The 26,794-nt window shown below is 38.4% G+C and overlaps 1 protein-coding gene across 4 annotated transcripts in view; it reads right to left on the reverse strand.

Annotated features, from left to right (window-relative positions):
• Positions 1-242: 242 nt before the first annotated feature.
• MYO5A (myosin VA) overlaps positions 243-26,794 on the reverse strand; it is a 203,417-nt gene continuing 176,865 nt past the window's right edge. For 2 of the 4 annotated variants that reach the window (XM_088839617.1, XM_055435566.2), the window contains 10 exons: positions 24,803-24,877; positions 23,428-23,521; positions 18,156-18,302; positions 15,972-16,126; positions 13,742-13,831; positions 12,074-12,224; positions 10,358-10,640; positions 8,942-9,116; positions 6,844-6,924; positions 243-6,560 (listed from right to left, as the gene is read on the reverse strand). In XM_088839617.1, the coding sequence (XP_088695743.1) occupies positions 6,408-6,560; positions 6,844-6,924; positions 8,942-9,116; positions 10,358-10,640; positions 12,074-12,224; positions 13,742-13,831; positions 15,972-16,126; positions 18,156-18,302; positions 23,428-23,521; positions 24,803-24,877 (1,404 nt within the window). In that variant the 3' untranslated portion in view covers positions 243-6,407. The remainder of the gene's footprint in view (positions 6,561-6,843; positions 6,925-8,941; positions 9,117-10,357; positions 10,641-12,073; positions 12,225-13,741; positions 13,832-15,971; positions 16,127-18,155; positions 18,303-23,427; positions 23,522-24,802; positions 24,878-26,794) is intronic. The other 2 variants (XM_088839618.1, XM_088839616.1) reach the window with 1 other exon arrangement.

Here is a 26,794-nt window from a genome sequence, read left to right on the forward strand (position 1 = left end):
TGTTTTTGTTCTTATATATAGATTCATTTTTAACCTGTATTTTCACTTATATTTAGTTCAAAATATTTTAAAATTTCTCTAGAGAATTCTTCTTTGACCCATGTGTTATTTAATCTCAAGTATTTGGGGATTTTCCAGCTATCTTTCTGTCACTGATTTTTAGTGTTCGTCTTTTAAAATTTAAAGGTGTGTTTCATAGCCCCAATGTGATCTATGTTGGTGTATGTGATGTGGGTTTATTTATGACACTAACAAAAATCCTTTACATCCATATCTTTATTTGAACAATTTTCTTTAATAGCTAGGAGAATACAGCATTAATGACACACATTTACTAAGTACAACATCAGACAACTACAAATTTAGAGCATAAATGTCTATCTGATATTGTTTTGGTTTTCCTCTTAGCACTAGGTGATATCTAGTGAAAACCCATGTTTCAAAGGCTTTTGTTGACATGAGGTGCATTATTAACTTATTTTTTAAAATTTCATGTGAGATATGCTGGCGTGGGTTTAGTTGAAAACTAGTGTTGTTTGATAATGCCTTTCACTTCTCAATACTTTTGCTTCCTTTTTCATGGAGGAATATTTCACCTAAGAACTTTTCAAAGATTAACTAGATCATGTTTTTCCATGTAGGTCAAAGTAGAATTCCTTTTCCAGATCCAACAAGGAAAAAGAAAAACTCCAATGTTCAATGCCATGGTAGTTAAAAGACATATCCATTTCACAGTAAGTTGACAATTTAAGTTAGTAATTAAAATACAATATATTAAATGTCATAAGCTCATTTCTAGGCAACACTGTTAGAGCAACTTAAATTCTCCAAGGACACAAGAAAATCAACTTAACTCCTGGGTTCCACAAAAATTCACAATTAGGATCATAAATTATAACACATATATCCACATTTGAAGGAAAAATTCAGCATATGTTGGAAAAATTAAATGGCTCAAGTGTTGTAGAGAGCCTGAAATGTAGGCTAAGTTTTAATAACATATAATAACAATAAGATATTCGAAACTATTGACTCTGAAAAATGTCATGAAAATATATACTGACCTACTAAGCACTGAATTGTACATACAAACTTCAAAAAACATTTTTCTAAAAAGAAATGTTTTCTGTCAAATATTTCAAGCAACATTACAATACTAAGGAAATGGTATTCATATTTAGACATCTTAATGAATCTAGTAACACCCATTAAATTGAGCTAATGAGCATTTTAACTAGACCAAATTATAAAATAAAAAATGTATAAAATGTATTTTGGCAGATATTTTACATAGTGCCTTCCAGTTTCTGATCTATTGAGACATCTATTTTAATCTGTTTGACTTAATTTAGGGTAATACAATGAATTAGAATTATAGCGCTGTTTCCTATTTTCACTCCAGTTTTGATATGGGTAAAGTGTTCTTAAAAAAAATTTTAATGCATGTCCATGAAAGGTTTTACAACTATACCCTTTAGCCTAAGAAAACATCAGTTCAGTGGGAAACAAGCCATTTAAAAATTACCAAGAATCTAAATTATCTCTATATTTCTTTCATATGTTCATTTGCTTACTTGTAACAACAGAGCCCCCCAAACTCAAGAAACACTCTCTAAGATCACATTTCATTGGCTGTGAGGTTGTGGCTGCCTCAGAGTTCCAATACCTGTTTGGAAATGAGAGCAGAGGAAGAAGAAACAGGAGGGGAAGGTCATGCAGAATGGGAAGGAAGAAAGGAGGCCATGCCCACCCACACCCTCACTCCTTGAGAAACAGGGCAAGATACCTTTCCAGGCAAGACTTCCCCTTACAGAGGAGGAGTTCCAGAGAACTTAAGGCAGCTCTAGGAGGGAAGGGAGCGGGGGTTAAGGCTGCCCTCACAGCACAGCCTGAGAAGAAATCAGTGCCCTTATGCATACAGTGCCTCCCTAACCTCTTGGCACCAAAGCCAACACTGGCAGCATGCACACACTGTCATGTTCAAACACACAAAGACTTGTGTATGGCCTGCCTGGTAGACAGCCCTCAGAAGGGACCCAGGAACCTGGCCTGTGCCCACAGGTTCTCTCCAGGCTGCTCAGCTAGCTTACCTGGTGGCTCTCATAGTGACTTTGAGGGCTGTGTGTTGACAGTGACCTTCTTCTTAACTGTTGGGAGGCTCTCTCCATTTCCTGTCAGGCTGGGACAGCCTGCTACTAAATAATGACCAAAACAGAGTCCTGCACCCTCTGGGGGGTGGGGCACTGATCTATTACAAAAGCCAAACCTAGTTATAGTTGGTGAAACTGAAAGTCACTCAATCGTGTCTGACTCTTTGTGACCCCCTGGAATTCTCCAAGCCAGAATACTGGAGTGGGTACCCTTTTCCTTATCCAGGGTATCTTCCCAAACCAGGGATCGAACCCAGGTCTCCCGCATTGCAGGCAGATTCTTTACCAGCTGGCCCACAGGGAAGCCCAGTTAGAGTTGGTAACTATGACAAAAAGGAAACCACAAGGCACCCCATCTGATCAGCACCAATAACTTGGTACTTAGCATTTATTCACCTCCCATAGGCCAGTAGCCAACTCTGATAAGAGAAAAAGAGCAGCTTGTGCTGGGCCAGGGCACCCCACGGGTACCAGGAGGAGCAAAATGGAACCTGGGGACTTTCTCTAGTCTCCTGCCCTACATGTGCTGTCACTGCCACTGCTGAGTGTGGAAAAATGGCACAGCTTAGGCAACCTAGGCAACCTTAGTCAGGCAAGTCACTGACCTTATCTGTCTCAAATTTTCACACACACAAGGATGGCAGTAGCTACCCTCCTACCTTCCAGGGCTGCTGTGAGGACACAGTGAGGTAACAGAGCAAGTGAGCTGGCCAGATACAAGGTACTGTTTCTACACCCCCTTTCAGTAGGAGAACTGAAGGGCCACATTCAAGGGTGACATTTTTGCTTTGCTTTATGTTAAACAGTTGAAGTTACTGAAGACTGTGTATGTGTGGAAGAGAAAGAGAGAATATGAGGACATCTCAGGATTGTGCCAGGTGCCCCTTCACCTAGGGTTACCTGGGAAGTCATTTCTCACAACCACCACTATACTGAAATTCTAATAAAATAAATTATTAAACTGTGTTATTAAAAGCTTTGATCTATATTATACATAATCACTTACCCAGAAAGAGGCAATTTTCAATTATCCATTGAAATGAATGAAATAAAGCAAATGAGACAAACTGACCCAAATCCCCAAATCTCCTCTCAGTTGGCTTTGGAATACATATTTTTGTACTTTTGCAATCAAGGAAAGAAGTGTCAGGTGCATGGGGAATTTTCACAACTTCGGAAGGAACCACGAAGCTACACTTCATGAATTTTACCCCATGCTCATTTTTTCCCTTCATTATAGTTTCTCTCAGGCAGAGCAAAACCTTAACCTGAGAGAAGGTACAACAAGGGAAGCGGCTGCTAAGTTTTCAGGTGTGCTTTCCAAGGTGTGAGCTCAGTCTCCATGTAAGGTGAGTGGGGAAGAGACTGTTGAGAAGTGGCTATTGAGACAGTGAATTGTTTTCTCAAAGAACTTTCTTTGAGTTCCTATAGTGTGTCATGTTGGAATTATGAACAAGCGTATTAGTGGTAATGCTAAGAAGTTCTGCAAAAAAGTGAGAACAGTAAGAACTCATGTTAAAATTGGCCTGAAGGGAAGTCCTCAGGCAGGTCGGCGGAACAACTGAAGACTGACTCCACCCACAGCCTTCAACATAGTCAGAGCAGGTGAGTACAGTTGAGGGGATACCTGGCATGGCTGAAGGAAGGGAAAGAATGAATGGATAAGTGAGTGGATGGATGGTGTGGAGGGCTGGCAGAGGTTTGTTTGAGGCTGGGTAATAAAGTGTGAATGGACAGAGGGAAAGGTGAGAAGCCCTCAGAGAGGCCAAGGATACCCACAGTCAGTGAATATTGTTGCATCTCCAAGAAACTAGGACACAGAATGACTTACCAGGATTTGGAGTTCTGTGGTTGTAAGGTATTTCTGTTGTGACTGAGATCTTCAGGCCACTAAGAGAAATTAATTCAGATCCCCATCTGGGGTTCTGGATAGGCCCTGGAGGAAGCTGGAGCCCTGAAATAGCATAATCTTTGCGCAGCCATCCCTGAATAGGAGAGCCTGTGGCTCGGGTGCAGAATAGAGGCTTTGTAGCAGAAAGATGGGAGATAGGAGAGAGAGAAAGGCCCAGACTAGACATGCCTCAGGATAAAGACAAAGGGCTGCAGTGGCAGTGGAAGCTAGAGCGTGAGCCTGAAGACCCGACATGACTCAGGGTGTGCGTGGAACATGCTACACAGGACTAACCTGGTAAAGGGCCTGGGAGGATTTCTGGGTTTCAGTAGGGGAGCCTACAATCATTGAGGGGACACCTCTCCCACCCAAGTCCCATCTATGTTCTTAGACTCTGACACATTCAGTACTAACTAGGTGGTTTCAAAAGTTATTGAAAACCACATTGACAACCAAGGAAAATTGAGAGAATCCAGAGTAGCATTTTTGCTTGATTTTGCAAATGAATAAATATATCCAATCTGAATACAGCAGTACACAATTCAATAAAAATTGCCTGAACTAAATTTCTAAAAGCATGAATATAAATCATGTACATTTAAAAATTATAGCTTCATAAACCTATGATTTTACATTTTATTAATCCCTCAAAATTAACGTGCTGCAAACACTAGGCTAACCTTACCGAATACCTGCGGCTCACTTCTCTGTGGTCCGAGCACTCTGAGGAGAGAACTTCAGAAGTGGACGGGACCTTAGGAACCGGCTATCTAACACTCTTACTATATAAATGAGGAATTTGAGGCTCAAATAAGTTAACAGACAGTATTTATCTTTTAATAACAATCTTTATCACTGATTTGAAAATGTTTTACTTCCATTAATAATATTGCACATATTTTATAGATCATCTAACAGTTAATTTATACAAATCTATGATTGTAATTCCGAACCAGAGTTTCTAGTGAAAGCTAAGAATTTGCTTTTGCACAATCTGAAATATTTATTGTTTAAGATTTGTGGGACAAATGGAGACTATGTTTACTTAGAATGTCAGAATGAAAACTTATAGAATCTGGGTGTTATTAAACCAAGTCCCCTGTAAAATTCAGCAATCTCCTTATATTTTTATATAGGTCAAAGTATTTCTAATATGATGCTCTTTAAAATATCTAGTGGTACTGAGAACATTTATAGAAGTTGCAAAGCCTAAAAAATGGAATCAATTATTTATTACATACTTTCTTTTGCATAATTCATAAAAGAATCAAGATTTCAAGACCCGAATCGTGAGTATTCTGACAATCCTCTCTAGATACTGAGATTAATTCTTAATAAATTAAGAAGAAAGAAAACCTGTCAGGGTTGAAAATATGCACTGCAGGAATCAGATCTGGTAACCAAAAATAAGCCACTTCACAGAACACTGTACCCTGATGTGATATCACCCAGGGAAAGTTAATGAGCATATCAATATAACACATCCTGAATAAATGACATCAACAATAACCACTTTGCCTAGTCCTATCGCTAAATGTCAAACGTTGTGTCATATTACTACATGACTCCCCAGTGTCTGCTACTTGTGTGGGTGAATCTGTAGATATGTGCATGTAATCCAGTTAAAACTAATCTGACTGGACTGTAAACAGAGTTGATAAAAGAGAAGCTTATTGTTGTACTGCCTAATATGAATATCACTTACATTTTAAAGAACATAGTACGTAGCAGCAATTTAAAATGCTCAGTAAACTACAGTACAAATGGACTTTCATGCTCTAAGCAAACCAACATTCTCTTAATATCTCTACATCATAGTGACACATAGAAGGGAGCTACTTATCCAGTTACTTTACATAATGTCAGTTTATTTGTTTGTTCCAGTTTGACATTATCAACATAATTGATTCCTAAGCTGGTATGATATGTACTTGGTGGTGATTTCTTCTTTCAATTCTTCTGGTTAGCACACAGGAGGTTCCTTGATGGCACCTTCTTAACAACAGCTCATATTCATATCTGGAATTCAGGTTTTTTATATCATTTAGATGCAGTGATAAGGATTTAAAATAAATGCTGGCAGCTGAAGACATATTTTTTTTCTTTTCTTCCATCATTCACCTGCACGTCAATGGCAGACACCTAACTGACCAAGGACAAGTGTTGTTATGAAGGTAACACAGCACAAAGGAACCTTTCTTTCCAAGATGGTGAAAAGTATTCTAGGGGCAGTTATGGTCAATAATCCCTTATTTGGGAGATAATAAGTACTATCTTTTAAAATGTGTTTTCAGTAGCTCACTTGAAATAATGGGTTCTTATTTCAGGAAGGAAATGTATTGTCAATATTTGCCTTGATATCACTTTCAGACCCGTGATATGAATCCCAGGCCCAGGCTGGCTGGAATCTGGATGGTTTCTAACGCAAGGGAAGAGGGGTTAAAAGGAAAGGTGACAGGAAAGATGTGTTTTGCATCCATGAGTAGTTGAGGAGAGTCTTTCCTGTCTCGTAAACGCATCTGAGGAAAAAAAAAAACCAAACAGAACATCAATTCTTTGAATCTATAAACTTATTTTTTTTAGACAAAATTCTACCAAAAACCCTCAATGAATGACAAATGTTTATATTTGTTTTCAAATCACTTCATTTCCTCTCAATAAGTTATTATCAAAAAATTAATGCACTATGAAAATGATACAATAATATAATAAAAACTTCATTATCCTTCAATAAATTATAAAATTTCCATCCAAATGACTGTGTTGGTAAACTGAAGCAAAAGGAGACCTGGGAGATCTTACCTGTATAGTACGAATAAATGACACAGAAACTCTTTCTTCAAACTCATTAACCGGTGTATACAAATTCAACACTTTGACAATCTGGGAGAAACAAAATGATCAAAATTTTTAGCATAATATCAAATACATACATTCCAGGTACCTCTAATCGGGAAAATGGAAAGGATCTTTGCCTATTGCTTTCAATTCTACTCAGGGCTTGGTTAGGACAAGATGGGAGAGGGAGCTGTTCTGAAGGCACACTTACCTTTATTATTAAAATTTTTACAATAAGAGTGTATTAATATAATATCTGTACATTTTAAGAAGCAAGATAAATTTGAAAAATCATGAAAAGTGAAAGTACTCCCACTCTCATGCTCTCATTTTCTCAAAGTAACAATAGTTATCAGTGTCCTGAGTATTCAGCTAATTACTTTCTATTTATATTCTATGTGTAACCTATGTAAGATTTCTATGTTTTGAGATAAGTGATGAACATTTAAAAAATCCAAAAGTCAGCACAAAAATAACTAGGCAAAAGAAAAGTGGGCATGTTTATGCCTGTGCCTTGCCTCATGCTGTGGCAACTGTCCTCCAGTGCCCTTCCCATCTTTTCACTGCCTTAAATTCAATACTTTCCCTGAATGACTAGTTATTCATCCTCATCACCATTTGGAATCCTCCCACTAGCTTATTAGTGCTCAGGGCTTAATTACCTACCAAGGGCCTAGCACCAGTCCTGGGTTTCCCTAGCCCTGTGGCCAGCTGTGCTAGGAGCTGGCCCCACCAAATCATGGGGCAGCAGAAACCAAAGGAAGCAGGGTGGGGCAGCCAATCAGGCCAGGGGCCAACCCTGCCCACTAGGGAGCCCACAGTAGAACTACTGTGGCCCTGCCACAACAGAAGGGACTATACAGCCCACATAGGGGGTTACCCCTGGGCACAGAGCTCTGGCGACCAGATGGCAGCATGCTTCTGAGCCCCACAGGATGTTTCCTATATAAGGCCAATCTTTAAGATTGGGAAATGTAACCAGCTGACTTAATGCAGAGGGAAAAAAATCTGGGAAAAATGAGAAGATAGGAATATGTTTCAACCAAAGGAATGAGACATAACCTCAGAAGTACTAAATGAAGTGGAGATGAGCAATCTACTTGATAAAGAGTACAAGGTTATGATCATAAAGATGCTCACTGTACTCAGGAGAAGTAGGGATGAACTCACAAAGAGTTAGAAAATATAAAGAACCAGAAAAAGCTGAATAATACAATAATTGAAATAAAAAAAGACACTGGAAGGCATCAACAGTAGACTAAATGATACAAGGGAGTGGATATGAGATGGAAGACAGTAGTGTAAATCAAATCACTGAAACTTTATAGAAAAAAGAATGAAAAGAAATAAGGATGGTTTTAAGAGACCTCTGGGACAACTTAAGTGATCCTGAGATCAAACAGTTGGTTGCCAGAGGGGAGGGACATGGGGTGTTCAAAATAGGTGAAGGGATTAAGAGGTACAAACCTCTAGTTATAAAGTAAAGAAAGCATGAGGATACAACCTACAATATAAGGAATATGGTTTATAATATTGTAATAACCTTAAATGGGGACATATAGTTGCTAGACTTATCATGGTTATCATTTCATAAAGTATGCAAATGTCAAACCACTGAGTAGTATACCTGAGACTAACATCATATTATACGTCAACTACATGTCAATTAAAAAAAGAATTATCTGTCTTAAATAGGTAAGTCTAAAGAATCATTCAATTATCAAATAATATACAAGACTCTTTGGAGTTCAAGCTCCATAGAGTATACCCCATAAAAACAGAAACTTTGCCTTGTTCCTGGTTTTATCTGAGTGGCTGGAACATTACACAGAACAGTGTAGAGAATGGATAAATATTTACTGAATGTTGAATGTGCATGAATTGACTAGTACTGAAATATACTTCGTGGTAAAATCTCCTGTCTTCAAGATCTAAAGTATTGATATATATCATCTCTGACACAGATGAAGTTAGCTCAGAGACAGGAGCAATAGCTAGACGCCTTCGTGACTTCCCTCAATGTTACCTTTGATGAATTTTATAATAGGGAAAGTTGTCTTACCTGGGCAGTAGTTAAAGCATTGCACATGGAACAAATGGCTTCTGCGTCATCATCTGTTTTCTTTTTCACTTGCAGAAGCTGAGCAGCCTGAATGAGAGGCTCCAGGGTTTCCTTAGCCCCACTGTTCATCAAATTCTTGTCACGCAGCCATTCTTCTAGTTGACTGACATTGTACCTATGTCAAAAAAGGGTTGAGGGGGATGCAAATTTACCGAATGTTATCATAAATGTTTTAATTTTTCTGTGCATGGCTTTGTTAGGAATTTCAGTTGAATTCTGTTTTTTAAATCATTAGTTGTGCTTAAAAATTTATCACTATAAATAATCAGGTTTATAATCATAATTATATAAGAATGAGTATAATTCTAGAGATTATAATTCTCTTTAATGGAAGACAGAAATGTAGCTATAATAGCAAGTTATAAAATAAGGTGTGCTAAAAAAAAATAGAACACATAATATGGTTGTGTCCTTATTAAACAGCAGAGCAGAAAACATGTTCCAGCTGTAAAAAATTTGAGAGGAGAGAATTGGTAATCCTCTAATTACTCTCTGTTCCTTATATCAAACTCCAAGCTAGTGGACATAATAAGATCCCCATCCTGTGCTCTGACCCTTTTCAGGGAAGAGCCTGGATGATGGAGGTAGTGGCCTGAGGAATTTTGGGGATGTAGGCAAGAAGGGCAAGTGGGGGCATAGGAAGAGGCAAACAGAAAATATGGAGAGAGACACAGAAACTACACAGATGCTGAGGTTTTAAGAGGTGGCCAACCAAGTGACAGTGGTTTGCAAAACAGGAGTCAGATAAACAGATCCACGGTCAGGACTTAGTAATCAGGCAAAGAGGGGCTTCGTAGGTATAAACAGAGCTTGCAGAGAAATAAATGCAATGATCTGAGTGTAAGGCATTACCTTCTGACTGCTGTCTACAATGGACATGAGTCAGAATGGAAAATTTGGAAAGAAGGGCAAATTTCCTAAGATTAACTACAGACTTTTACAGAAGAAATACTTTCCCCCTCTCTTGGTGAATTTTCTAGCTGTTTTAAAATAAATTATTTGCCAAAAATATAATTCTATTATGCTAATAAGGTTATGCTGAGGAGCAGTTGGACAAAATTGAGTGCAGCTTTTCTTAAAACTGACAGGGGCATATTTCAAAAATCAGTAAAAGGATTACTCCCTCAAATGAGCTAACTTTACATGGAGCTGGGTTCCAACAAGCAGTGGCTGAAGGCACGCTGGGCGCAACTATGAATGATAGTGGAGGAAGTTCAGTCAAGAGGAAACGGCTCCATGCCTGGTCTGCCCTTACTGCTTACATGGCGGGTTTCAGACATCAGGCGCTGGGCCTCACGTGAACCCTAGCAGACAGGCAGCCCGAGAAGGCCATGACAGGTGTTGGAGTTTGCTCACCTGATCTGCATGCCTTTACTCCAGGAGCACATGTCCTTCCGCAAGAGGAGGTTGTTCAGGGTGACGGCTCCCACGATGTAGAACATCTGCTTGACCACCTGCTTGATCAGTTCAGGGTCCATGCCGTGCTGACACATGACCGAGTGGAAGGAGTTGAGCTGTCGCAGAATCGAGTCCAGTGTGTAGGTACCCTCGTCAGCAATGCTGGAGGTTCGCTTTCTTAGCCCTGTGGGCTTCACCCCAGACACACCCTGAATGGTTTCATGCTCCAGCATTCCGGAGACTAAAGGAGAAGTTCATATGTCAGAGAAGAAGATTTTGATGGAAACACACGCACATGCACACACACACACACACACAATTTAGGAAATCGATGTGAGCATCAAAATAGAGGGAAAAGGAACTACAAGTAAAAGGGCATCTGGATTTTAAACTTTAATGAAAGAATTATCCTTAAATGCAAACATTTAGCATGAAATTTTAATGGATTATTTTCTAAAATATGAAACAGTAGTCTTTGTTCATTGGAAGGACTGATGCTGAAGCTGAAACTCCAATACTTTGGCCACCTCATGCGATGAGTTGACTCACTGGAAAAGACTCTGATGCTGGGAGGGATTGGGGGAAGGAGGAGAAGGGGATGACAGAGAATGAGATGGCTGGATGGCATCACCGACTCTATGGGGGTGAGTTTGAGTGAACTCCGGGAGTTGGTGATGGACAGGGAGGCCTGGCGTGCTGTGATTCGTGGGGTCGCAAAGAGTCGGACATGACTGAGCGACTGAACTGCACTGAACTGAACTGAAAGTTTCTTGGGAGGGTTTTTGAAAGAGAGGTTTTTAAGAGAGAGGCAATTAGGGAGAAGATAAGTATTCTCCAGGAGTATCGAGCCTCAGAAGCAAACAAATCAAGTAGTAAGAAAAACAGGAGACCAGGCAGTGGTCTTGGGAGAGGGCAGTCACAAGGGGCTGGAGAGCTGGGCCCTTCCTTGCCCTGAGCTTCCCTCAACAGCTTCGCACAAAATCAGCAGCCAGCAATATTTACATGCCCTCTAATTCCAATTTCACACCTGCTCCACTTTCCAAAGGAATATAGGTAGCATGATACATATATACATACCCAGAGTAAGCGCACGCATATAAAGAGAGGTACATGGAATCTCATATACATAGACACACACACTGATTAGTCGCTCATCCAATGAGAAACTGCAACTTTTAAACCAAATTGCCTTTAATGATTCCACAGGGGCCATGAAATGAACAACTCAGCATGGAGTGTCTGAGACCTGTTCTTGTTGTCATGGTACCTTCCTAGCCCTGTTACTATAGCCTATCAGGTAGTCTGCAAACCCTCCTCAGTCTCTTTAGTTTTATTTGGACCCCTAGAAAGTTCTCTGCAGTTTGATGAAAGTTTCAAGTATTTTTGTTTTTGAAAACTGGACAAGGTCTGGGGTCTGTTGCTGGATATAAAGCATAACCCAATCTTAAGAGAGAGGCATTACACATTAGAGAGGGAAACTATTAATAGATCCTGCCATTTCCATCAAGTAGAAGTAGGGATTTTGATGTGCCCCAGTTAGTCATGGCTGTGGTTCTGAGATTCCTCAGCTAATTTTGAGACTGAGTCTTATTACTTTATCTTCTCCATATGAATACATGTTCTGACACATGTGCCACGAGACAGACCTGGACATCAGCAATGCCCTGGACTTACCAATCATTGGCTGAAGGATGTTCTCTAACACCCGCACAAGCTGCTGGTAAATCTGAATTGCCAAGTCACTGAGCACCTGCCGGTACTCAGCCAAGTCAAAATTGGTGAGGCAGTGTTCATTCTGGCGAGAGGTGTTGTGTTTCATAAAGCCCTAGAGCCATAATGCAGAGTTAATGACATACCTGAAATAAAATGTCTCCTGTCTGTTTAACTCTCTCATTTGATCAACATCCTCATGCTCTTTTTTACCTTTCTCCTAAGAGTTCCCATCCAAACTCCACATAAATGCCAGGATAATCCTTCCCAAATTTTGTGTATTTGTTTCTATCATGTCCTTGCTTCCACTTCTTACCAGCATTTGAATAATATATAAACTTGGCAGTCTAGCATTTAAGCCTTTCCACCAGCAATGTCAATGAAATAAGATAGGGGAACTCAATTTGAAAAAAAACTAATGAGTGTTTTCATTTATGAAACAGCTGGTTTACTGCCAAACACTAAATTATGTAAAGTGCCAATCTCTTAACTTCAGTTCATTAAATAGAGTCTTGTTTATAAACTCCGTACCTGAAGGACATACATAATTTTCTTAAAATTGGTCATTTCTACAGAGACTGGTGAATAAATAAAAATTTTTCCTTTATTATATTTTATGGTATTCATACAGGCTTCGCAGTCCAAGCTTAGAATGGAATCTTTTGATGGTATGTGGTAACACGGAAAGCCAACTGTACAGGCAGGTACTTTTGCCTACTTGATGGATTCTGGCCACACTCAAGCATCTGCCTCTCTACAACTTACTTGACAACATGGTCTAGAACTGGGGACTGACAGGACAGTTAACAGGCCCTCTGGGGGATTCTGGTCTGTCAGTCCCACCTGCTCAGGGGCCATGTCTTATTCATACTGTATTTCCCATCATTTGCCAGGACATTCTTCTGCTCCAAGCCTATGAGTGCTCAGAAAGTGTCCACTGCTCAGCTTCTCTGCCTGTTCTGATAGCAAAGGATGGGGAGGCATGAAGGGCAGCATTTGTGGGCACAAAGATGAACTTCTTTGAGTCTTAGTTTCCTCATCTGTAAAACTGGGTTAGAATTCCTACCTCACAGAGATGTAAGAATTAAACAATATAATATATAGTCATATATACTATGATATATACTATGTAGCCATTAATAAATAATAATTATAAATATGTAGTTTTGAAATAGGAAGTCTATCAACTAACTGATGAACACATCACTATAAGCAAAAGCAAAACATATTTTTGGAAAAATCTTGAGATATCTTTTAACATGATCACTTTTATTGTATTATAGAAAGCTAAAATTGATTCATTTCTTTAAACAGCTCAATATATCAATCCTTGAAAACCTCATTTTCACATCTTAACAAAAAGTTTCAGTGCGATAACTATTCAATGACCAATGCTCATTTTATTTCTGCTGTGCTTTCTCATAATACAAACTCTCAGAGGGAAGAAACTATGCTACTTCCCAAGTCAGTATCATAAATAATGAATGTCAAAAAGAGCTATAAACTGTCAAGCCACTTCTGAATCCAGGTTTCTAAATTAACAAATGACTAAACATTTTGTGCTTTAAGTTTTTTCCTTAAAAAGTTCAGAGAAAGTATAGCATGCTGGTTTTGTAATCAAGGTTTTCTCACCTCTTCTCCACTGTACTGCTTTAAACAGTGCAAAAATCGGCACGTGTTTGAAAGCCAAAAGGAGACGGTTTCAAAATCATCACCTCTTTTCTAAAAGAGAGAAGAAGCCTAAATTAGCTTTTTCCTTATGGAAACAAAAGTCTGAAAAAACAGAATAGATACCAGAAGGCCCGTTTCCTTCACTTACCATTAACAACAATTATAAAAATCAATCACATTACAGTTGCAAAGCCTCATGTTGCTGCTACAGAATTCAACCACTGAATTCATTAGTTGTTACCTTGCTTGGCATCTGTTTTCTTGCCATTAGAAAGTGATGCCCATTCATTCCGTTGATACTAGCTTAGTAGTCCCTTTAGGCAGAAAACAATTCACCAAGTCTAACTTACCCAAACTTACTTCCCTGGGCGTTACTGAAGGGAATAAGAAAGGACTAAAGGTACAAAGGAGAATCACAAACACTGTGAAGCACTAAAACCCAGAATAGGTTAAAAATCTTGTCAGTGATTAAGATACAATTTCTGAGGAGTGAATCAGACTTGGGATGGAGGGAGTCCTGTGCAGAGCACTGGACAGTCTGGTTTTTCATCAGTACTGGGCCACACGTCAAAGAACAGATCTAAATCAAAACAGGACGTGAGACAAATGCACTTCAATTTAAAAAAAGGATGTTCCAAAAGAGTGTTATTTTCAAGAATCTACGCTTTTTTACATTTTTAAAATTATTTTACTTTTTTCTAAAGTCTTTATTGAATTCATGACAATATTGTTTCTATTTTATGTTTTGGTTTTTCTACTACAAGGCATGTGGGATCTTTGGTCCCTGACCAGGGATCAAACCCACACCCTCTGCATTGGAAGGCAAAGTCTTAATAACTGGAAAATGGAAGTCTTAACCACCAGGGAAGTCCCAAGTAGCTACTCATTTTAAATCTTTAAACAATCTGGTACAATAATCAGTCAAATTAGATAAATTTCTTCTTGTAATTAAGATGAGAGGGAGAAAACTTCATGATTTTGTTTTGCTGTCTTCATAGGCGTTAAGAAGTAGTAAAATTCATAGTCTAATAAATGCAATATACCATCAATATACCAAAAATTACATGAGCTCCATTCAGAAGACACTCATCAATTTTTGAATGCTAAAATATTTAGAAACTCCACACTTTAGCAACCACTGTAGAATGTAACCACACAGAGTATCTGTGCAGTAGGGACTAAGGACGGCATTAAAGGTTATGACCAGGGCTGGGTGAGAGTGTTTAATGGGTGCAGAGTTTCAGTTGGGGAAGCTGAAAAAGTTCTGGAGATGATGATGGTGATGGTTATACAACGATATGAATGCACTTAATGCCACAGAACTGTGCACTGAAAAATGGTTACAACTAAGAATAACGTTCACTGTTTTTCTAGGTTGTCAAAAGGATGATTATGCAACGTGATTCAGTGATTACTGAATTATGTAGGGCTTTCTGTTCTATTATGTAACTTCGCTGCCTTTTCCAAGTGTTTCCTCTCTGATTAGTATCTATGTGTTGCTGCTCATATGAAACCAGGCATTTCAGGTAACAAGGAAAATTATGGGGTGAGCTGGAGAATAATGGGAAGAAAAGTCAGAAGAGAATTTTAAATATTTTATCAGACAGCTTTTTATATGAATGGGCTGCTGCTGCTGCTGCTAAGTCACTTCAGTCGTGTCCGACTCTGTATGACCCCATAGACGGAAGCCCACCAGGCTCCCCCATACCTGGGCTAGCTATTACTAAACATTTTTAACACCTATTTTAACTATAACATCATATTCCCTGTATATATGAACTTCACTAAGTATTTTTAATTTAGTTCTAAGACAGACCTCAAAGCAAACCATTTCTATGAAGAAACTTAGTTTATTTCACAACTAAATGTAGGTATATTGAATTAATTTTGATTATTGTTCAATATGAGCCCTGTTTTAAAAGAAAGTACACAGACACATTACATAATGAATATTTCCTATAATGGAAGGTATCAGTTAAGACTAAAATATGGCCATAACTGGCAACTTAGCTCAGAATCCCCAGGATCGGGGAGCCTGGTGGGCTGCCGTCTATGGGGTCACGCAGAGTCGGACATGACTGAAGTGACTTAGCAGCAGCAGCAGCTCATGTCTAATGATGGAAAAATACCTCTGTATAGACCCTGTCATCATTAATATTCATTATGAGAAATTTGTTGAACATGAACTAACCTTTAATACTTTTTTGATGCTATTAATTGTTGATGTTAGCAACGACCTTACTTTCTGATCATCATTCAGGTAGTCAGCATGTCGAACACACATAAACAGGATATATGCTGGTAACCCTGGAATCAAATTGACTGCTACACCACGTGGCTTCAGTTCTAAAAAAGAAAAGAGGAAAAACAGTCTTATATAACTTTGAAAGTCTTCATAAGGAATGCTTTTTGAGATATAAAAGCACAGTTCTCATGTAAGAGATCAATCATTCAGGGTAAATAGGTCATGTTTTTAAAAAAGCATATTTTAGAGTAGAGGATTTCTTGACTGCAGGGACATGAGAATCTTAGTTGCTTACACAATGACAACTCTTAAATGTCTATCTCCTGCCCTGACTTTTCCTTTGACTCTAGGCTCATGTAACAAGTGGCTTTTGACATCTCTGCTCAGGCCTGTCCCACAAAGCCCATCCCTCATGGAACCTGCTCTTCCAGGAGTTGTCCCATCTCAGTAAGTGGCAGTGTCTGCCTTCTAGTTTCTCAGGATATAAAACTTGTCATCATCTTTATCTTCTTTCCTTTTCTCACATCACACATCTAATCCATCAACAAATCCTGTTGGCTCTACACATAAGACATGTCCAGAATAATCCTGCTACTTCTCTACCAGCTCCCCTAGTCTAGGCTGCCACCATCTTCCCCTGGATCCCAGTGAGAGCTTCCCAACTGGTCTCCCTGACTCACCCCTCGCTCCTCAGTAGTACAGTTTCCACATAACAACCAGAGTAATTCTATAAGAAAATGTAGTCAGATCATGTCACTCTTGTTCTGAAAATCTTCCAAGTAGCTTCTCATTTCACTCATTTGTAAAACCCGAAATCCTCACCATGGCTGTGTGATCTGGCCTGCTCCCCTTTCCAGCTCACTGTGTCCCCCATTAAATGGGTCTCCTTGTTGCTGGGTGAAGATGCCAGGCATGTGCCCACCCCAAGGCTTTCTGTCTGGAATGTTCTTTTCTCAGCTATCAGCAGGACTTGCTTCCTTACTTCCTTTGGTCTCTGTCCAAAGGAGATCACCTTGTCAAAGAGGTCCTTCCTAACAGCTTTATATAAATTTGCACACCTGCTTTCACTGTTTATCTTTCTCACCCCCTTATTTGTTTTTATCTACCTCCCCCCACCCCATGGAATATAAACTCTTTGAGAATAGAGACTTTGTTCATTACCCAATACCTAGAAAATGCTTAGCACACAGTAGGAATGCCCCAAACGTTTATTGAATTGATGAATCTTTTTTAATTCTATGCTTAAAAACCAGTGGCTTCTTACCATTTTTTCAAAGTGAAGATCACACTGAAACCTAAGCGCCTCTGCATCTATATATAGTTCTAAGTTTAACACCATGAACTCTAGGAACATTAAACCACTGCCAACCACACTGCTGCCACCCTGGCACCTGGGGGGAGGAATGCTCTGCAAAGGCTGAAAGGAGAGGCTTGTAGTGTTTTGAGTTCACAACTTATGGGCTGCATACACTCCTGAACTATTTCCCATGCTCCCCTAAAAAGTCTTGCAGAGCCAGTGGGCTCATACCCAGACTCAAAGGCCTTCTGCTGCTCTGAAGGGCTTCTTCTATTCCCATCTCCATTGTCCAGTCAGCCCTCTCTTTCCACTGCTGGAATCTTTTCCTTAATAATTCTGTTCCTTCCCTACTACTAAACTGTTTTTCGTGACATATTTAGTCATATACCTTCCTAGGGAAGTAAGGAACAAGAGAAATTCAGGGACTTAAATGGCCTAGGGCAGTGGTGTTCAACTGCAGCTAGCTACATGTCAGAATCTCTTGAGATAAAAAAAAGAACTAGGGACATGGCCAGGTTCTTTCCTCTAGACATTCTGACGTAATTAGTCTGCAGGGGGGAACATACATCAGCACTTTTCAAAAGCTTCCTGGGTTACTATAATGGGCAACAGGAGCTGAGAAGGCCTCACGTGACCCTAATAGGCAGTCCTTGCTGGTGTCCCTGTAGGGTGGCTGACAGCCATGATGGGGTCAGAATGCTGTGGCAGTACTGCACACAGCACGCAAGGTTGACTAAAGAAACCAGTGTAAATATTTAATAAATGAGTGACTAAACTCTCCCACAACTGACACGTACCAGAAAGACCTTTCATCTCACACAGGAAATACTTACCCAGAATCAGGTTCTTCACAAGTTTTTGCTCATCCTCCTTCTTGTATTCCAGCATTCCTTGGAAATCCTTTTCTTTCCTGGGAATGTTGACTGGACGAATGGGTTCATCAATGATCTGTCCTGGCGATATGTTCTCCATCTGGCCCACTTCATTAGAAACAAAAAGAAGAAAAATGTTTTCCAGGTAGAAAAGATGAGCGGTTTCATGTTCCTATTAATTTTAAGTGAACTCTGTAACAACAGAAACTTGCCATATTTGCCACTTAATTTCCCCTTCTTTAAATAATTTTTTTTGGTAAAACTGGATGGATAGATGGTAAAATTATATGTTAATGTCACTCTGACAACAACTAGTACTTACTACTACCAACATCAAGAATCTTACTTGATTCAAAAGCATCTTTTTGTAATATATTTTATTTTGTAATAAGATTAAATGTCCTCAAAGTAAGTGGCTTAACTTCTTAGTTAACTAATCAGTATCAATCATAAAGGTCTAAATATATTTAGACTTTAATTCATAGAAGGAAATTCAATATTCTATAGAGGCACCCCTCATTCCCAAAGAAACCATGAGCAGATAAAACAACCTGTACTTAATATGTTTGTGTGTGTGTGTGCTCAGTTGTGTTTGACTCTTTGTGACCCCATGGACTATAGCCTGCCAGGCTCCTCTCTTCATGGGATTTTCCAAGCAAGAATACCGGAGTGGGTTGCCATTTCCTTTTCCAAGGGATCTTCCAGACTCAGGGATTGAACCCATATCTCCTGCACTACCAGGAGGATTCTTTACCACTGAGCCACCTGGGGAAGCCTCTGTATTTAATATTAAAATAATTTCCTAAATTTATTCATTTTTTTGTTTGTTTGTTTTTAATAAAGTGTTAAAAATCCTACCACAAAGTTGCAACCAAAAAAGTACAACCACTGGTGAACAACCCTTTCAGATGTTAAAAATAATCACCACTGTTGATGGCAGCTGTGAGAAAAGAACTTGGGGTTAAAAGAAAAGTCTCCAATTTCATCTCATCTGGGAAATGCAAGAGAACATGAGTTACAACGGTGTTTGTGGAGCTATATGCTAGCAAGCACATTTTTAATTCTCTTTTCTATAGGAAGAGGAGCAGTTAAGACATCTATTTAAGTGCAGATTGAGTCTGAGTTCAGAGACTGTTGGCAAACAAAATGCAGACCAGATGCATTAGAAAGTTCTATCTTGCTGAGTCCACAAGGTATCAGCAGTGCTTCTCCAGTCACTCTGGGCAATTTCCTGTGTTAGTTCTGGGAAGCCAGTTCCACAGCACAAGGTTATCACAGAGAACACCAGTAGCTGCCAGCGCTCTTGGTCGTGTGGCAGAGAGCCTGGGGACACCTCGTCCACCTCATGCTGCAGCATCACACATCGGGGCTGTCAGCGCTGAAAATCACCACCGTCTATCAATATTATGATATCTAAAGAGCGATCATACTATAATTGGACAAATCAGGACTGTGGCCACCTTCCATAACCTAGTGTTTCAGATGTATGATACAGTCTGGAACCCAGAACTAATGGAAAAATGCATGCATCTCCACAAGAGATATGAGATTCAAGCTATTTAGTTTTACATAAATTATTTCTGGAGACAGTTTAAACACAACACCAGGGGGCTCTCAGAATCAGCATACAATGGCCCTCACAGCTCCTGTATATGTTCTGTATGTAAAACAAAATAATAGAATCCCTGCCATCTAAAAACTAGTTGCTTTGAGCCACAGGAACAATTCTATGAGGGGAAACTGGAAGGAAACGGATTCAACGTATTGATACTAAGTTTATCAACAAATGCACATATGTGGACTCTGAATAACTCAAAATGTTTTAAACCTACCAATTTTATCATATTTGATTATGACATATAGTATTATTTTATATAACACCAAGGAAGGAAAAATACTGCCAATTAAACTACAACCTAACAACTGCTATAAGATACATCATAATTTCAGAGATGTTAAAATGTGAAAAATTGTGTGCCTCAGAATTTATAAAATATAGTGAATATTTTAACTAAGAGATTACATGTTTCAAAAGAAACCTTCACTTTCCTTTCAGATATCTCTAAAGAAGATATTTTTGGTTCTGTACAAAAATGCCAGAGATAAAATTTGCCATATTTTCATTAAAATTTTCTCTGTCTTTGAATTCTTGTCAGAGATTAGAGTCTTGAAAAAAACTCACAGATAAAATATAGGTATCAGCTCAACATAACCTTGATTTATTTAACAAATCATATAGTAATTAAAATGTCAACCCTTATGTAGTATCAGGAAAATATAAAGCCTAAGAGAGAAGCCAGAATACCACACAGTTTTTAAAGACCCAAGGGACACTAGGGGTCATTTAGCCCAATTCTCCATCTAATACAGACATCTTTCTAGAAAGCTCTGAAGCAATACCTATTTCTATCATCTAGATTGTTTATACTTGAGAGAAAAACATTCCTGAACCTTTTTATCCTAGAAAAAGAAAGGAAATTGGAAGATTTTTTTCCCCTCACTTTTGGTACAGGGAAGACCTTGATCTCAGGTTTAACTGAGACAGTCAAATGAATTACTATAAGAATAAAAAATCTGTTGAGAAATACAATGCAAAGGAGAGAAGTCAGTGGTCCTCAGAAGGCACGGATTCTAGTTCCACTTTGGCCACTAAGTGGCTGAGACTTTGGAAGTCACGGTTTCTGGGTCTCAGCTCCGTTCTCCTATGAAGTAATTAACTGATTTCTAGAATTCTTTCAGGTCTAAGTTCACTGACTTTATGAAAATTGAGATGGAACACCCACTCCTGGATTAAAATATAGCACAAAGCACATCAAACTTTGAAACACTCTTGATTTAGATATATAATTTCTGCTAAAATTAGGTATGGTGGCATTAAAAAGAGTCTTAGATGGTGTCTAAAAATGTCTCTTTAATTAAGTGTAGCCCATAGGAGGAGGTAAGTCTTGCTGTTTTCAACTAGAAGAATTTAAATATATTATTATATATTTAGAAAAAATAAGAAAACTTTTAGCTATTAGAAAGTGCTTTGCTATACAAAGTTATCAGCGTTTTCTACACACTGTGGGGATAATACAACAGAAGATAAAGGTGTGGGAAGAACTTGTAGCTCTGCCTTGGGGAGGGGAAGGACACTGCACTCAGTAAGCGCTCAAGACGCATAAGCCAATTTCATCTTATTCTGTAGACGTGTATCATTTAACTCAGTTTTTAAGACTATCATGTCTTTTTTGTTTAATCTATGAATTGCCTTCTCAAATGTCCTTATAGATTTAAGAATACAATTGGCAGGACAGTTTAACTGATGAGGTTGAATTCTGATTGAAAATGGCTTAAAATCACTAACATCATGAAATATTTTCAGGTATCCCTTTAAGTAAAAATATACATATCAAAGAAAGCTAAGTAAAAATGTAAAATGAGTGATTTTTCCATTTATCAAAAGTTACTAACATATAGTAAATGAATCATTAGGAGCTTAAAAAAATAATTCTACAAGTTAATACCCTTAAAATCAGTTTCTTTTAAGCAGATACTCTGGTGTCTAATTATCATCTCATGATATAATTGATGCAGAGTTAAGTGCAGAAAGGTTCTCTGAATAAAGATTTTTTAAAGTTCTGCCAACAGACATTACAGCCTATGTATGTGATTTGGAGGTTCAAAATTTTAATAGATGAATCAGATAATGCTAAAGGATTATATAATAAAACACGACTATAAAGTAATCTATCTGATATCTAAACAAATATTTCAGTATTTGTACATGGGAGGGAATATTATCCTCTTCAAAGTAAATATCCATGTTACTGTTGTAAATATTTCTGACATTTATTTACACGTTTAACAAACATTAATGGAATGATTATGACAGGTCAGACAATATGCTAGGTGCTGTGAAAACAGGGGGAAATAACAGATGGTCACCATGCTCAAAAAGATCACAATCCATTGAGGAAGCCAGTAATCAGACAGAAAATTTGCTAAAACATGACAGTGAAAACCATAAAGGTGGGAAGTGAATTGTGGTACCACAGAGGGTACAGCCGTAGGGTCTGTCTGGATGATCAGGAAAGGCTGCTCTTGAGCATGTGACATATAACTCTGGTCTCAAAGGATAAGCAGGCCTTGATAAAACAGAAGCAGGAAGATCAAACAGATGGAAGAGTTATGGCAGGCCTGGCATGCTGGAGGAATGAAAGCCAGATAGTCAATCATGCCAGATTCTTTTGAATATTCCCAGTGATGGGCAAAGTTCACCCTTTGAGTACAGCAAAAATTATTCAGTGACAATGACAGAATAGATGGGTAGTCAGACTGCACACTATCATTTCTGGTCAAAATGGTAATAACTTGCATAGGTCTGAAGGCAATTCCAAAGAGGGGCTCAAAATCTCTAGAACAATGAGATCATTGCTGGAATAAGCTTACAATGTGGCTTTAGACCTGTTCACTGCTACATCCCTGGCACCTACTTACTGAAGGAACAAACACTCACCCACAAGAATCATTTGTATATAATAAAAACTGATATTTGATTCTTTCTCAAGGTGTTTTCCCATCATCATCATATATAAATCTTGTTTTATAGAATCTCCTTTATAACTACAATTCATTTTTTCTTATTTACTTCTCTTTTTGTTCTCCATTTGATGGTAAGTTCTTTGAGGACACAGACTCTGTCTTACTCATCTTAGTATCCCTGATACTAACAGTAATAAAAATAAGTTGTAGATAGCATTTACTATGTGTCAGGAATCATACTAGATTCATTCCACATATTAATTAATTTAATCATTACAAACCATGTCAGGTAGATATTATCATTCCCATTTAACAGGTGGGAACAGTGAGGAATAGACAGGTTCAGCAACTTGCCCAATATCAGATGACTAATAGTAGAAGAGCCAGTATTTAAACCCAAGAAACTTGGCTACAGAATCCACGCTCTTAACTGATATGCAATACTGCCTAGCACAGTATCTGGCATATAGAAGATAGTCATTAGATGTTTATTGAATGAATTCTCTCTTTGTAAGTTAGTACTACCATGAAAAGAACATTTCTCCCCACTCAGCAATGAAAATTTCCACTCCACGGAGGCCAGGTTTGCTGAAGGTCATTTTTGTTATTGTCCCTAATATTCACACACAAATTGAGCCACACTCTTAAGCCACTAGTATAGCATATAAAACCAAGGCTCAGCAACTGTCATAAAAACATGTTTAAATACCTTCTAGTTCACCAATTTTTTTGGCAAATACTTTCAGTTGTTTTTTCAATTTCCGGACAGTCTTATCTTGTTTTTCGAGTTGTTCCATCAAATCCTAAAGATCAAAATGAAAAGTATAACAGAAAGATCAAAATAAGCCATCTAAAATGCAGAGAAGGAAAGCAGACACAAAGTTACAGAAACAGTACTTAGTTTTACATAAAAAGTTAGTTTTACATTAAAGCTCCATAAAAGCTCATTGGTGGAGCCCCACCTGGCTAAAACTGGCAGGCAATAGGAAAGGCAGCTATAATAATAGCAAATGTTAAAATATACAGTGCAGTAACTCCTTTACAGCGTGATGGATAGCAGGCTCACTATGGAGTGAGTAGACTCCAGTAGACTCCGTGGGGGCAAAACAATTAAATGCTCATAAAATGTACTGCTATTTCAGTAGAAAGTTTTTCATTTAAAGGGGGAATAAGAAAGGTAAATTTTGATGAATGCACACAGTTTTGTGTGAAGCTTTAAGGATGGTTGAACTTAGGGGCTTTTAACTGACACCTATGGGTGTGAAGCACTGTCTCTATGAGTTCCACCCTTTGGAGAGGCTAAAACTAGTCCGGTAACTTAAGAAAAGTTAAGAGGTTTTGGGTATTAAAAGGTAAGTTAAAAAATAACCACAAAGAACAGTATAGAGTGGTTGACAGACTAAGTGGCAGTTAGATAACATACCCATAGAAATCTCCTGGGTAATATAATTTTGCTTATAGGAAAAAAAGGGGATAATTCCATATGATTTGTGCAAAAAGAGAAAACAAGAACAGTACATTCATGGGCAGGGGTTTAAAAAAGGTGTGATACTCAGCTCCCTAATCAAGAATTCTTTCAAATGACAGGCAAAGACAAACGATCAATAATTAAGAAGAAAAGTGGGCACAGCAAACCAGGAGCTTCAAGCAGAAATAAAGCAATGATTTAAGGGGTCTGTGGTTGTTATTCAGGTTATGGATTTTAAAAGACATTTATAAATACAAGTACTCATTCTTTTTCCAATTTAGACAGGGCTGATTTAGATATTAGACCAATGATTCAAAAGGAACAGTTGCTAACATTTCAAAGTGTTCAGTTGTGCTTCTTGGATTTTTACTTTACCTTTCAAATCATATTTTGCTTCCATCACACTGTAAGCCTAGTGTTAATAACAAACCAAAGGTGACAATGGACGCAGGACACTGACAGAGGCGACATCACTGGCTAAAAGACAGCTGTGGGGAGAAACAGGTTTTGTGAAAGTTTCTGAAGAGACCTCCCAGGAAGGGCAGGCAGAGTGCTCTTCGCTTATAGAGGGCTAGAAACAGTGAGGAAGATGACAGAGAAGCACTCTTTTACATACAATCATCCGTCTGTAAAGTGAAATCCGATATGACTGATACTTCTTAGGGTCATCTGCATATAATTCCTCAAAATACTGAAAAAACAGGCACAATGGATGTTTGTTTTTCTCTGTGTCTTTGAGGGGAATCCCACCTCTCAGCAAAATCAATTTTAAAATAATTTAAAACACAGATAAAGAATCTATATATATAGACTCAAACGACTCTGATTTGACATCTGTCATTGCCCTCTAGTTTTTCTAGTACAGATGATTCTGATTCTATATCCACAAATACATTCTTACATGCTTGGAGGAAACAGGAGATATTAGCAGGTAAAGAGAGCTGTGGTCCATATTCCCCAGACAAGGTTGTTATTTCACTCCTCAGACCTGCTCCTAGGCTGCTGCACTTTCTCTGCTGCCAGCAGCAGCAGCAAGAGTGGGGAAGGCAATTCAAACAAAAGTGAGAATACTGGCAAAGTTGGAGCTCTTGTCTGATGTTGGAAAGACTGGGCAGAAGCTGTGTGCCTTCCTTCTCTGAAGGGCAGCTTGGGGCAACCTGTGAAGTTTGCTTACTAGAGGAGGCAGAACAGTCATCTCTGTGTTTGCATTTGTGGGGTAGGTGGGTGGGAAGGGTTTTCAGGGTAGAGTTTCGTAGAACACAAAGCCTACGCTCACTGGTGCTTTAATATTCTGCCCAAGTGCTTCCTACAGTAATGCAAAAATAATACACTCTAATGACAGTGAAAAACTGCATCATCCCCTGTAGGTAAGTTTGGATCCATTCTCCTGAATTAGCAATCAGTGAGGCAGGAGAAGCCTATGAACCTACAAAGAGTTTTCCTAAAATTCAAACTAGGTTTCACCAGCTTAGAATATGGAAGGGATTGATTTATTTTTGTATCAGCTATACAAAATCAAAAAGAAAAGTAATAATGCACACAAGATTGCAAGGGAAATGCTTAACCAACTTAGCAAAACAACTCTGAGAATCTACCACCCAGAAGCATCTTCATTTCATGGTTTCACCTTGTATTTTAAGATAATGATTTAAAAGCACAGAATGTATATGCTAATCAATCATTATTATGTTTTGAGTATATTTATCAATTCTTAGGCACTGAAGCACTGTTAGTTTAAACAACAATATACTTGTGAATAATAAAATGACATCTTGAAATAGTTCACGAATCAGATCTTCCCCCACAAATCAGTGACATTTCAGGCACTTTGGAAAAAGTCTAGACTTCAAGTCCTCACCCATCTCTCCCATTCCCACAGTCTCACCAGCATGCTGTCCTCAGAAGGAAGGACAGACTGGGAAAAGAATACCTTTGGATTTTGCTTCCAACTAATATAAAAGATGGTTGAACAGGTGACACTAGAAAACTACCTGTAATGCAAATGATCACTGGATTATGCATATCCTGAATGGATAATTCAGGTTGCTAAATCTTCAGAGAAAATCCAAACTATTATTACAAGTTATTAAAACCCTGAATTAAAGAAACAATTACCACTAGCCCTAAACAGCTTTTCTGAAAACCAATCTAACACTTCAGTATAGATTTTACATAGAAATGTGGAATTGGGAGTTCCTTGGTCAGAGAACTGAGACCCTGTAAGCCGTGTGGCAAAGCCCCACCCACCACCCGCAAAAAAAAAAAAAAAAAAGGAAATATAACTTTTCAATGACTTTTAATTTAATAAATATATTCATCAAACCTAAGTAGAAATCTGTAATAAAAGTTATTTTGTGGCTGAGAAAGAAATATTTTGGAAAATATTTTCTATAAAAGAAAGGACAGAAAGAGAAAAAAAAAAATTGGACTTTGTGCCATCACTCAGAATCTATCTGGCAAGGAAAAAAAAAAAATCTCTCCATTCACTGCCTGAATTCTATTAAAAAGAATCAAGAATGTAGAAACTTGAATCCTGATGTTTCTCCTGACCCTGGAGTTCCAACCAAGGTCAACCTACAGCCCTCTTTGGTTCTGCCATCTGCTCCTT

Source organism: Moschus berezovskii, chromosome 9 (assembly GCF_049115385.1).
Source record: "Moschus berezovskii isolate FMDL1 chromosome 9, NW_MosBer_1.0, whole genome shotgun sequence".
NCBI classification, from domain to species: domain Eukaryota; kingdom Metazoa; phylum Chordata; class Mammalia; order Artiodactyla; family Moschidae; genus Moschus; species Moschus berezovskii.